The sequence below is a fragment of the Panthera uncia genome, chromosome D4, assembly GCF_023721935.1.
Source record: "Panthera uncia isolate 11264 chromosome D4, Puncia_PCG_1.0, whole genome shotgun sequence".
Classification (NCBI taxonomy): domain Eukaryota; kingdom Metazoa; phylum Chordata; class Mammalia; order Carnivora; family Felidae; genus Panthera; species Panthera uncia.
The window spans coordinates 30,358,504-30,372,123 of NC_064807.1; the positions used below are offsets into that span (position 1 = coordinate 30,358,504).

At 38.3% G+C, this 13,620-nt stretch overlaps 1 protein-coding gene across 1 annotated transcript; it reads right to left on the bottom strand.

The window, feature by feature from the left end:
- Window positions 1-3,465: 3,465 nt before the first annotated feature.
- FAM240B (family with sequence similarity 240 member B) lies at window positions 3,466-12,596 on the bottom strand. Its single transcript, XM_049634599.1, has 2 exons — window positions 12,296-12,596; window positions 3,466-4,151 (listed from the first exon to the last, which is right to left on the bottom strand). The coding sequence occupies exons 1-2, from the start codon at window positions 12,436-12,438 to the stop codon at window positions 4,058-4,060; spliced, it is 237 nt and encodes a 78-aa protein (XP_049490556.1). The 5' UTR covers window positions 12,439-12,596; the 3' UTR covers window positions 3,466-4,057.
- Window positions 12,597-13,620: the final 1,024 nt, after the last annotated feature.

Here is a 13,620-nt window from a genome sequence, read left to right on the forward strand (position 1 = left end):
CAAAGCAAACGCTTTATAAACTATAAATAAACATAGATACATAATGAAAGTAGTATGAAGAAATTAATCAATAAACAAAAAAGCAGGATGAAACGTTACAAAGAAATAAGCATGAAGTTCTTTAATGGGTGATTACACAAAGGAACATTTTTAGAATCAGGTAAAGCCGAGAAACATAGATGACGCATGCTACAAGGAAATTGCTAACACATATAATGCCACACTTGCCACAATAAAGTCGCCAGTCTAACACACTGCTGTTGTCTGTGTCCATTTGTTATTCTCGCCGACGCCATTCATCCTTCGGGGACCCCTGGACCTGCTGGAGTTGGACTCCGGCAATTTTCTGTGAGCCCAGCCTAGTGAGAGCCAGGAAGAGATAGGACGAGGAAGAGAGGTGAGATACATAAGGTCTTGCCTTGTACCAGGTCCTGCTCTACATGCTTTTACATCTGCTCATTTAATCCCAACCACTGTGAGAAATGGGGGATAGTATGCCCATTATTATAGATAAGGAAAGCATAGCTCAGGAATTTCACCCTTGTTCCGAGGAGGTAGGTCTCCAGTGGTGACAGATCCAGCTGTGCTCTCTCTGAGCTCATATTCTTTTTACTTAACCCATGTTAATTAAATGTTAGTTAAAATAAGTTAACATTTATATTTTTATAATCTCCATTCCTTGCTTCCCTACATTCAGTTAACTGGCATGACCTGTCCACTCTATCTGCTCAAACCTGTTCTTGGCCATGTAGACATTGGAAACAATCTGTTAATTCACTTCCTGCCACTTCTCCTTTAATCTGTTTTCCCAATTGCAGTCAAATGATCATTTAAACTTGCAGATCTGCCAAAACCACTGCTTAGGGTATGTTTCACCACATATAAGGTTTTCATTTTTACATAGACAAATATGTCTACTTTTTCCTTATAGCTTTGAGGTTTTCAGACTTGATAATGGATGTTTAAGCAAGCCATCCCTGCCTTCTAGACTGCTAATGCAAATGATAATCCATGGGTCAGGTTTTATAATGTATAAATAGTTTATACACATTGACTTAGAAAGGCAAACCTTAGAAAAATTACAGTCTGACTAAATAATTCACAGATGAGGAAATTAAACTAATAAACAAACAAGTGAAAAGAAAACCCCAACACTAGTGGCCAGAGAAATCAAGTGATGTCATCCCTCAGATCAGAAAATACAAAGAGCAGCTATGACACTTATTCCTGGCAGTGATACGGGGAGAAGGGTGAACTCTTATTGACTGCTTGTTCAGATGGGTATTTTGCCAGCCTGTCTGGAAAGCATTTTATAAGTAGGAACTGCAATACTGTTTGTTCTCATTTCCCATTCCTGGGAATATATCTATTTTCTAGCATAAAGCCACTAGAATAAAGGACTTTTGAATAAGATTATTTGCTGCTTCATTGTTTGAATGATAAAAACCTGAAAATTATGTGACTGTCCATCTCTAAAAGAATTGTTGACTTTATTATGGAACATCCACATCAGGGTATAATATGATCCCATGAAAAATATGAATTGGAGCTAAATTGACCTAGAAGCATTTATGTTATGCATTGATTTATCTTTATTTAAAAAAAATTTTTGTTTTTAATGTTTTATTTATTTGTTTTGAGTGAGAGAGAGGGGATGGGGAAGGACAGAAAGAGAGGGAGAGAGAGAATCCCAAGTAGGTTCTGCACTATCAGTGCAGAGCTCAAGGCAGGGTCATATCCCAGGAAACTTGAGATCCTGACCTGAGCCGGTACCAAGAATCACTCAACAGCTGAGCCACACAGGTGCCCCACCTAGAAGCATTTATATGAGGAATGGTTGAGTGAGGAAAGCAAGATGCAGAAAAGTGATCTTATTTTGTAAAATGTTACTACACAAACACATTCACACAATGCCCTTTAGATGTAGAGTGTGTGTGAGTATGTGTGTGTATGTGTATGTGTATGTCTGTGTGAATGTGTAAGTAAATGTAATTGTGAATGTGTGTCTCTGTATACAGCCATGTGAACATGGAGAAAATACAGGAGGACTCAAACCAGGCTATTAACATGGGTTACAGGGTACAGGGGTGGCAGATGGTAGGGAGTGCAGAAAAAGGGAGGGGGCAAGTTAAGACGGTGAAAACAAAGGAGAAACAGTTAATAAAAGCCTACCAACATGTATGGTATAATCATTTATGCACTTATATGAAAGTATATATATGTGTGTATGTGAATTACAAAATTCGAAAAACTTAAAAATATAAGTCTAATTATTTCATTCTTCTACCTTAAAACCTGTGTCAATGGCTCAATCCAGAACTGAGAATCTTTTTTTTTCTTTTAATATTTATTTATTTTTGAAAGAGAGACAGAATATGAGCAGAGGAGGAGCAGAGAGAGAGGGAGACACAGAACCCAAAGCAGGTTCCAGGCTCTAAGCTGTCAGTGCAGAGCCCAATGCAGGGCTCGAACCCACGAACTGCAAGATCATGACCTGAGCCAAGGTCAGATGCTCGACCGACTGAGCCACCCAGGTGCCCCCAGAATTGGGAATCTTTAGCCTGGGCTCTAGAGGCCACTGCTCATCTTTCCACCCTCCTATAAAACAGTTCCCTCTTCAGTCTGTGTCACAGACACACATTTTCCAGTTCTTTACTTCCCTGTGAATTCCTAGTCCCCTCTGCTCTGCAGTTCAATGCTCCTCTTGGCTCTTCACATGTGCCATTCTCCTCAGTCCAGGACATTTGACCCCTTTTCTTTTCGCAGATGGACTTTTACTCATTTTATAGGTCTCAGCTTAAATAGCAGTTTCCCAGTGGGCTTTCCCTGAACCGCCTATGTTCAGGGAAATATGTATTACCATACCTGAATCCCCTAAGTATTCCCATAGTTCTCTGTCCTTACTAAAATTGTATTTTATTATTAACCTCTTTTTCCAAACTTTGCTCAGATTTTTCCCAGCTGTAGTTTACTGCTTATATTTTATACCCAAATTGGAGAAGAGCCTGTAGCAGGGGCCTGGATCTTATAACTATGGGGATGTGAAATCACCTCTCCAACCCTCTTGCCACTCCATGGCTCTCTTAGCTGTGAGAAGCCCTTTTAGTTTTCCAAGGAAAGCAGTTTATGCTACTATATGGCATTTATGAGGGATGGATGCCTTCCCCAGCATTGTCTCAGATTATCTTCCCAGGATCTCTCTGGCCATGTGCATTCCTTGGTGCTCAGGACTCCTCTCTCCGTCCCCCAGAGAGGAACCATGGGAAGAAGAGCCCTAGCTACTGTGACAGATAGAACCTCTCCCACCCTGCGGTCATGCTCTGTAACTGAGAAGGGGCTACAGTGAGGGTGACTGTAAATTCCAGAATGTATCTGGGGCCAGCAGAGCTGCTCTAGCACCAGAGAGCTAAACAAGACAGACGTGAGGGAGTTAACACAGGACACATACCAGAGAGGGCAACCACGTTTATTAAGCATTATTTTATTTTCATTGCATGTTTCTAGTTAAAGATGTTTATGAGAAAAGAATTCATATGAAGAGAAGGGAAAAATAATTAGTTCAGTTCATTTTCAAACTGTATTGTTTACCAGTTATTTTCATAATAATAGCTATATTCGCAAAAAGCAGTGACAGGAAGAAAAGATTGACTCTGTTTTTCTAGAAGACCCAGGGAAGCCAAATTCCCATCCAGATCATCGCCTTTGGTAAGCTTAGATCAAACATTCAGATTTCAAAATGAAAAGAAAATGTGGAAATAAATTATACTACTTGGATCATTGAAACCTGGGGAGTGCTAATTCTAAGAGCTTTTTATATTAAATAACCTGAGCTTCCCTGTCCCACTGGCGGTCACCCTGTCCATGGCAGAGAGGATTGAGTTGGATAATGACTCCCATTAGCACTGGGGGAGTTTTCACATGTAAATCCCTTACAAATGGGAAAGCAAATAGAGAGTGTCCTGCTTAGTAAATCAACATAACTTGGGTGTTAGATTTTTCTCCTAGAAGAGTGCCCTTGGTGGCTTGTTATCTTTGAAGTGGATGAAGCAGGAGGCTCTCAGCCCACCGTATTTGCCTGCTTTTTCTTCTCATCAGGATTGTCCAGCATCTGTAGCCTTTTCTCCAGTCTCTGCTTCCATTCTTCTCTGAGCCTGAGGAGAGGAAAAATACAAATGCTTACTGCTTTTACCTCCACATCTGATGGTCCAATTGAAGTCTTTTGTTTTTCCAACAAATATTTTTGAGAAACACATGGCTTTTACAAATTAATGAAGAAATCAATAGATAAATGAGCAAAGTCTATGAATATGTGCTTTTATAATTTATTCCTTCCTAAATTGATTCAATATAATGTCAAACAAAATCCCAGAAGGACCTTTTGGTAGATATTGATAAACTTTATATGGCAAGGCAAAAGAAGTAGATTAGCCAAAACAATTTTGAAGAAGAAAGCTGGAGGACTCACATTACTTGATTCTGTGACAAGTATAGCAAGACAGTATGGCACTGATGAAAGAGCAAACAAATAAATCAGTGGAACAGAATAGAATCCAGAAATAAGTATGTGCAAATACAGCCAATTGATTCTTGACAAGAGGCAAAAGCAGCTCAATGGAGAGAGGATATTTTTTTTTAAAACAAATCGTGCTGGAGCATCATACGTTCATATTCAAAAAATGTACTTTAGTCTATACTCCACATCTTATACAAAATGAACTCAAAATGGATCACAGACCTAAATATGAAATGTAAGACAAGAGTCCCCTCCCTAAGAAATGTTGTATGAAAAGACCTCTAGATAAGGGAAGGCAACCTGGCTATATGTGTATGTGATATCCCTCACGACTCTGTAACATGAGACCAGCCAATCAGATTATGTCTTTACATTACCCATATATGGGAGACAAAGAAGTAGAAAATTAATAAAAGGCTACACTAGGTGGCATTCGAGGCTCAATTTTTCTAGTAGGAACCCAACTGAGACCATGTTGGCATGAATAAAGTTGCTTCCTGGGAAGAAAGGCCAGAAAGGTGTCACTAGTTTCTGTGCAAGAATCCTGCTGTCAGCTAAGGCTTCTAGAAGATAATCCCACAAAATAACATATTCATTATTTCCCTTGGATTAGGGAAAAAAAAATCTTAGATACAACACAAAAAGCATGATTCATAGAAAAAAGAATATTTGGGGGTATCAAAATTAAAAATTTGCTCTATGAATGATACTGTAAAGAGAATAAAAGGCAAACCATAAATGAAGAAAATATTTGCAAATCACATATCTGTTAAGGGACTTGTTTCTAGAATATATAAAGTTCAAACTGAATGATAAGAAAATAATGTAGTGGGTAAAAATTTTGAACAGATATTTTACCAAAGAAGTTGTATGGATGGCAAATAAGCACATAAAAGTAGTGCTTAACATAATTAGGAAAATGCAAATTAAAACACAATAAGTTATCACTAACCTCATAGAATGACCACACACACACAAAGGAAAACAAATAAACAATGTCCCCCCTCAACCCACTCCATCAAAAAAACTCCAACAAAATTAAAAAAAACCCTTACAACTAAATGCAGATGAAGTGTTGGTCAGGATGCTGAGTAACTGAAAGTCTCTTACATTGCTGTGGAAATGCCAAATAGAACAGTAATTTGGGAAAATAATTTGGCATTTACCATATGACCCAGCAATCTCAGTCTTGGGTACTGACTCGAGAGAAATGGAAACTTGTGTTCCACAGAAATCTGTATGTCAATGTTTACAGCAGTTTCATTCAAATCATCAAAAACCATAAGTAACCTAAATGTCCTTCAAGTGGGAGTGGATCACCAAACTGTGATACATCCATATAACAGAATGATAAGGAATAGTCAGCTGACACACACAACAAGAATTAATCCCCAATACATTTTGCTGAGTGAAAAACGTCAGACTGAAAAGAATACATACTATATTTTTCATTTATTACACTCTGGAAAAAGCAAAATCATAGGGATGGAGAACGCATCAGTGGTTGCCAGGGGCTGGAAGTTGGCAGAGGAAATGACCATAAAGGAACAGCATGAGGGGATTTTTCAGAGTGACAAAACCATGTCATATCTTGATTGTGGTAATTATATGACTCTAAGCACCTGTCAAAACTCATAGAACTGTACATACATGAAAAGAAGTGCATGGTGCTTATAAATCAATTAAGAAAAAATCTACAGTAAGATGGGCAGAGGATATAAATTGGCTGTACCAGAAGAAGAAATCCAGTTGTTTCCTATACATATAAAAAGATCTCAACCAAACTTATAATTAATTAAATTCAGTTTAAAACAGTGAGATGCTATTTTCACCCATCAGATTAATAGTGATTAAGAGTTTGACAATACACAGCGTGAGCAATCTTTCCACCTGGCACTCCCATACTCAGGGTGGGAGTTTAAATGAATACAACTTCTCTGCAAGACAAGAAATCAAGAACTATCAAAATTAAAAAAAAACAAAAAAACAAAAAACCAAAAAAAACCAACTCATCTTTTGACTTTTTAATTTTTATGAACATATCCCATAATTCTTGTCCATGTATGCAAAAATGTATGTGCAAGTATTCTTATTACAACATTGTTTGTGAAGCTAGAAAACAAAAAACAACCTAAGTGTTCTTTGATGTGATTGGTTAAATTAATTGTTAACATCATTGTAATGGAAAACATTAAAGAAGAACTGAATGTGCTGATATTGAAAAACTTCCAAGTAATTTAAAAAAGCAAGGTGCAGAAGTATAGTCTCATCTTGCATAAAAATATAGCACACACATTTATTTGCTTATTCATTTTGAAGTTTTTGGGAAAGATATACAAGAAACTGTTAATGTCAGCTTTCCCTAGAGAGCAAGTCTAGGAGCCCAAGTAAGAAGGAACTCCCTTCTAATTATATATTCTTTTGTGATGCTTGGTTAAAAAAAAATGTGCTTGTGTTAGTTTCATAAGAATAAAAACAACCACAATGAAAAGATTGGGTAAATGGTTTCATTAGTTTGATAGAGTTGCCATAACAAAATGCTACAGACTGGGGGTCTTCAACAACAGAAATTTATTTGGTCCCAACTTTGGAGGCTGGAAGTCCAAGATCAAGGTGTCAGTAGATTTGGTTTCTCCCAAAGCCTCTCTCCTTTGCTTGCAGATAGCCTTCTTGCTTCACTCTCATGTGACCTTTTCTCTGGTGTGTGTGCATACCTGGTATCCCTTTGGGCATCCTAATCTCCTCTTTTTTAAAGGACATCAGTCAGATTGGATTAGGGCCCACACTAAAGGTCTCATTTTAACCAAGTCACCTCTTTAAAGTCCTTATCTCAAAATACAGTCACACTCTGAATGTGTGAAGGTACACAATTCATTTCATAACAATGCTAAAGCAAAGTAATGCATGCTTAACGCAGGAAGATCAGACTATATAATAAAGAATTTTAAAAAGTTGGATTCAGTCTTAATTTTTTCACTCTTACAAATAACCCTAAAATGAGTAATGATAATACTTATTACTCTTTTCATATACCTATTTTCCTCAGAGGGATTCCTGGAGACAAGTAATTTAGAGGGTATAAATATTTTGAAGGCTCCAGGCACCTATTACTAAGTTGGCTTCTGGAAAGTTCTCACTTAAAACTCTGCTCAATTATGGGCCCAGGAAAGAATGGAAAGAATCTGGAGTGTCATCCTGTTGTTAGGTGTAGTTGTTGCTTAGCTACATTAGCAACCAAAGATCGAAAGTTGAAATATTGAGAGAAGAATGAGGGTTATGGAGAATAATGATAAGACCTACCCTCACTCTACCTTAGATTAAATTAAGGTAATGGACATAAAAATACAGTTTGCTTCTTTGAAAGATGAGATAAAACATAGAATGGCTTCTCTCTCATAAGCAGGCAACTGCCTCAGAGGTCCTTGCATGGTTTATCTAAGAAGTGATGATTTTCTGGGGTGCCTGGGTGGCTCAGTTGGTTAAGGGTCGGTGACTCTTGATTTCAGCTCAGGTCGTGATTTACCAGTTCGTGGGTCCGTGGCTCTGTGCTGACAGTGAGGAGCCTGCTTGAGATCTTCTTTCTCCCTCTCACTCTCCCCCTACCCTGCTTGTGCTCTTTCTCTCAAGATAAATAAATAAACTTAAAAAAAAAAAAAAGAAGGGATGATTTATTGAGCTTATATAACCTGTTGATATCACCTATTAGTAATTTTCATAAGCTATATTTTCCATTATACTTGTTAAGTATGCATCTTAATTTGTAACCAAACTGCTGCCTTGTTATAAGCATCTCTGAAAGTTTCTATAACTGAATCTTCCTCCAATGTACATGACTTGTCACTGAGATCTTTTAAAGCTCACTAATAAGGACTGCAGTCTGTGTATTTCATGGAACTCAATGGACTTTTTAATATAATGTGGATACATTCATTAATTAAAGGAGCTTTAACTTTTCTTGGGTATGATGGGTGTAAAAATGCACCGCTCAGAGTTGCTGCTGTGGGGAGCATCCACTTCCTTCCCTTTCTCTTTCCTGGAGGTTGGACCTATATCACCTTCTGATGACTCTCCTTAACTTCTCAGTTATAATTACAGGCTGATCATTTAGACTTAGGTGTCCATATAATTTATCATCTAAACTGAAGTACTTTTTTTTTAAGTTTTTTTAACATTTATTTTATTTGTTCATTTACTTATTTGAGAGAGAGAGAGAGAGAGAGAGAATGAGAAGGGGAGGGAAAGAGAGAGGGAGACAGAAAATCCAAAACAGGCTCCTTGCTGTCGGCACAAAGCCTGATGTGGGGCTCAAATCCGTGAACCCTGAGATCATGACCTGAGCCTAAGTCAGATGCTTAACCAGCTGAGCCACCCAGGCACCCCACTTTTAAAGTTTATTTATTTTGAGAGAGAGAGAGAGAGAGAGAGAGAGTGCTGAAAGGGAAGATAGAGAGGGAGAGAGAGAGAATCCCAAGCAGGCTGCACACTTTCAGTACAGGCCCAATGAGGGACTTGAACTCACGAACTGTGAGATCATGACGAGCAGAAATCAAGAGTCAGATGCTTAACTGACTGAACCACCCACGTGCCCCTAAATGGAGATACTTTTAAAATAAAAAGGGAAATTATGATCCATAACTGTAACAAAATGATAGACGTACACCTGGACTGCCCCAACAAACCAGGAGGTTTAGTCCTAGTACCTACACTGCATTTGATTTTCCTCAGATTGTCTCCATCAGTTATTTGCAAACAGTTTTCAACTTCTCTGTGGACCACCCTTATTCCTGTTGTGTTGCTTCTTTCTGGCCATTGTCAGAGAGAGTAAGGGGCTTTCCAGTTCTGAGGTCCCTCATCTCGCCTCATGATCTCGCCTCCAAGGCCTCTGCTAGACACACCAGTTGCCAGGATAAATTAATTCTCTGCAGCTCTGGCTGAATTCCTCTGTCAGTGAACCTGCAGGAGAGTGTGCTAACAAGCATGTCCATGGTGAAACACCTGTTTCCACTCTACCCTGCTTTGCCACAAGTCTTGCTAGTCAGATCTGCCGAGAAGAACATAAAGCAATATTGATTTTGTTCTATCAGCAAAGGTGTTGGTGGGAACTTTTAGGGTTTTTGTCTTTTAGTGTTCACTCTGAATATTTCTGTATTGTTCAAGAGGCTTGAATTTGCCTTTATAAGTGGAGAGTAGAATCAAAAAAGAGCGTGAGTATTATGTATGTGTGTCCAGTGTACTTATGTATAGTGGAGTATGGGAGATATAGACCACAGGGATAGAATAGGGACTTCAGGGTTTATGATATTCACTGGTCTGCAAGTGTATGTTGGAAGGTACACTCTTACTCTGTTTCAAACTATTTTCTCAGATCTAAACAAATATTCCAACGTTCTGCTCTTGGTATGAAAATAAATCTGGGATATTTAACAAAAATAATAACAAAACCACTAGGTTTTGGGTCTTTTTTTCACAGCTGACAAGGGAAATAGCTCTGGTTAATGAGACTCCACAACAGAGGAGCAAACAAACCATAGGAAGCTGCCTCTACTTCCTCACTCCTTAAGATTTTCAATGCAGAGGCTCTGTCCACTTCTTTAACATTTATTTGTGGGACACAATGATGAAATGTTTCATGATGAGCACATTTTGAAGATTTATTCTCTTGGTTATAGAGGGGAGAGAAAACTGCACCCACTTGGAAGGGGGTCATTTCTGAGGCACATGGGAACCTGGAGAATGATTTGTTTAAACATGTATTTTAACATTTTAAACAAAATTGTTTAATTATTTGTAAATTCATTTGTTCTATGACCATTTGCAATCAGTTGCCTTTTTTATAACTTCATTTTGCCTAATTAGAAAATGGCACAGAATCGTTGTAGAAACTTTGGAGAAGCTAGGAGAGCTCATACACACAAAATCTGCCATTCTGCCAATCAAAACTAATCACTCAGTATCAGCATATTTTCTTTTAATATTTTTCTTGTATATACAGGTGGACTGTGTATGTATTTTGACAAAAATAAAATGATATCACAAATTATGCTTTTAATCCCATACCTTGAGGGTTCTGGACGGGAAGATGCGGTATAGGGTTCATGATGGGATTTGGCTTCCTGGCTTGTGGGCCACGACTTGGGGGCAGAAGATGGCATGAACCACACAACTGATTTTCCTCACTCTCCTGGAATCTCCAGGACTGGATGCTCTAGTGTGTGACTCTTCTAGCATCTAGAAAAGCCCGATTTTGCTTGCTGGATAAATAGGAATGTAGCTGGAATGATGGCAGAGCTCTTCTTTGGCTAGGAGAGAAGTTATTTCCCCTCAGGGGTTAATCAAGATTTTTAGAAGTTGATGTTGGTTCAACACATGTGAACTACACATGTTTTCAGCTCAGCATGTTCAGAAACATGGAGACATAGTGCCTCGCTGGCCAGCAGAATATTTAGCTGCCACTCCACTTGTGAGTGGGTGTCTTAGCAAAATAGACGACTTGACTGAGCTGTTCCCATTTTAGGGACAGAGAACCCAGATAGTCTCTGAAAAGTTGAGTTGATCTGTCTGCTCCAAGGCTCTGCACATGTGAGAGCAGGTGCTGGCTCTTTTTTTCCAAGTGATGTTGACACATGTGACACATGTCTTCTCACATAAGGATATGTTCTCCTCTCCACAGATTCCTTTGGCTAGAACAACAAGTTTACTTGCCAAAGAGGGGAATACCATCTTTGCCTTCTCCCAAGAATATTAATAAGTATCTTCCCAAATGTGAGATCTCTCATAGTTCTGTTCTGTTGACTTAAATTTAGTGTACCTCATGTGCTGGGGATTACAACAGAGGCAAGGTGGGGGAAAGATTTTTTCAGTTTATCAAGATATAAATAATAGAACTTCATTTTTGTTTATATACAAAAAAGGCTCAACCTTATTTATGAGTCACTGGTTCTCAATCAGAGGTGGCTTTGCCCTTGAGGGGATACTCGGTAATATCAGGAGATATTTTTTGTTGTTACAATGGGAATGGGAGTCCTACTGGAATATAATGTTTTGAGGGATGTTGATAAACATCTTACAAAGCACAGGATAGCCCCCTGACCCCAAAGCATTATCTGGCCCTAAATGGCAATAATGCTAGATTCGGAAACCCTGGTAAATGTGGTGGCAAGACTAAATGAGTAGATGAATTAATCATCTCTTGAATTTTCTATATTCTATGATGTTTTGACGTCATAAGAACCTTGCTGGCCATGGAAAGGCCCAGAGCTAGCCTTTTCTTAGAGGTAACAAAAGGCCTGCTGTGAGCATGTCAACCAATCCTGAGTCTATGGCCCCAATCACCTCTAACTTCCACCTGTGAAGCCATATTTTCCCCGCCCCAAATCACCCCAGGGCTAGGTTCCATACAGCTAGAGAGCACATCTATAGCCAGAGCCCTCTGGAATTACTCAAACTAGACAGTGCTAAACTGTTTACTCTGCTCTGCCTTGCCTTTTGCTCAGGAACTCCAATAAAAACTTTGGCTTAGATGTTCCCCATGCTTCTGTCTTTTGCTTCCCCTGTGGCCCTAAATAGTATGTGGTGACCCTTCATCTGAGACCTGTGAATGTAATCTTCATCCAAGTCTTGTTTTCCTTTATTCTCATGGCTGCACTGAGGTTACCATACCATACTGAACATTTGCATTCTTAGAACAGTAATAATGAATAGAACTCAGTCTCCCATATTCACAGTCTGGTGTATTTCTATAGAAATCTAATTTAAAAAATAGTAGAGAAATAATCCACATACTTTCTCAGGGCGCTCCTTCCCTGACGGTCTTCCTCCAGTTCCCTGTAACAAGTCTGTTTGCTAATTTCTTTTTCCCAGAAGCTTTTGAGTTCGTGACAAGTTTCACAGCAGAAGACTTCCCGACGGATATATTGATTGTTCATCCCCTGAAAAATAAAAGAAAAAGAAATCCTAGAGCCACTCTAATTTTAGAGTGATGAAAGGTGAGTTTGAATCTAGACCCTTCCGTTTACACTTTTTGTGACTGTAGACAAATTACATAGTCACTATGATTTTTTTTCTCAACTGCAAATGGGAATAATAATGGTTCTGTCAGAAAATATAATAAAAAAATTTTGAAATGAACAAAAACAAAAAAGGTGTCTAATAACCCATAAAGATTATCTTCTTCTACCAGGGACCTCCCCATTTTATTGTCTTTGAGCTATTTTACAACTCTGAAATTATAGAAAAAATATAGTAATGCAAATGATTCTTGAACATAAAGAGTCAAATAAGTTTTGTCCAGGGGAATGCAACTGATAGTTGTGTGGATACCAAGCAATTTTAATCTACTTCTAATTCATTTCAGTATTCTTGATATCCTACATCTGTATGTTTTTTAAAAATTCTTTTTGAATTAGTTGTGATACCTTACTAGTTTTCCCATTAATTAATAAATTAAATAAAATATTTGACTAATTTATTATTATTTATTTATTTAATTTATTTCTTGTTCATTTTATTTTTATGATAGTTGTGATTTTAACTTAAAGAAAGAAGTCTTGACAGTTACTTCACAGTTGTGTGTATATGTATATAAAATGAGATGGTACATGCAGAAGCTCTAAACATGGCAAATATGCAATCAACAAATGTTAAGCTCTTTCCATCTTTCCTCACAGAATAACAATAACCTCTACCATTTGTTGAGCACATAATGTGTGATAGGCCTTCTATACACACTTGCATTTGATTCTCCCTACAACTCTTGGAGCTGGGTGATTCTACACTCATTGTTCAGATGAGGAAACTGAGAAATAGAATTTGCCTCTATCCTCATAACTGAACGTGGTAGAGTGGGACTTTGAACCTAGGTCTGTCCATCTTCAAAGTGGGTACTCTTGGCTCTGAGATTCTCATCACAAGAAATGGCCACTATATCTGGAGATGGCCATATACAGAGCAAGCTCGTGTGGCATGTGTGTGTGTGTCCCGTGAAAGAGCACATGTTTAATGCTAAAAAAGGTTTACTTTTTATGTGAACATTGCCCATTTTCCAGATCTTAGTGGCTCTGGCAGGGAGCTAAATGCAGTGGACTACAGAAAAGATCCGTCTCTGCCTG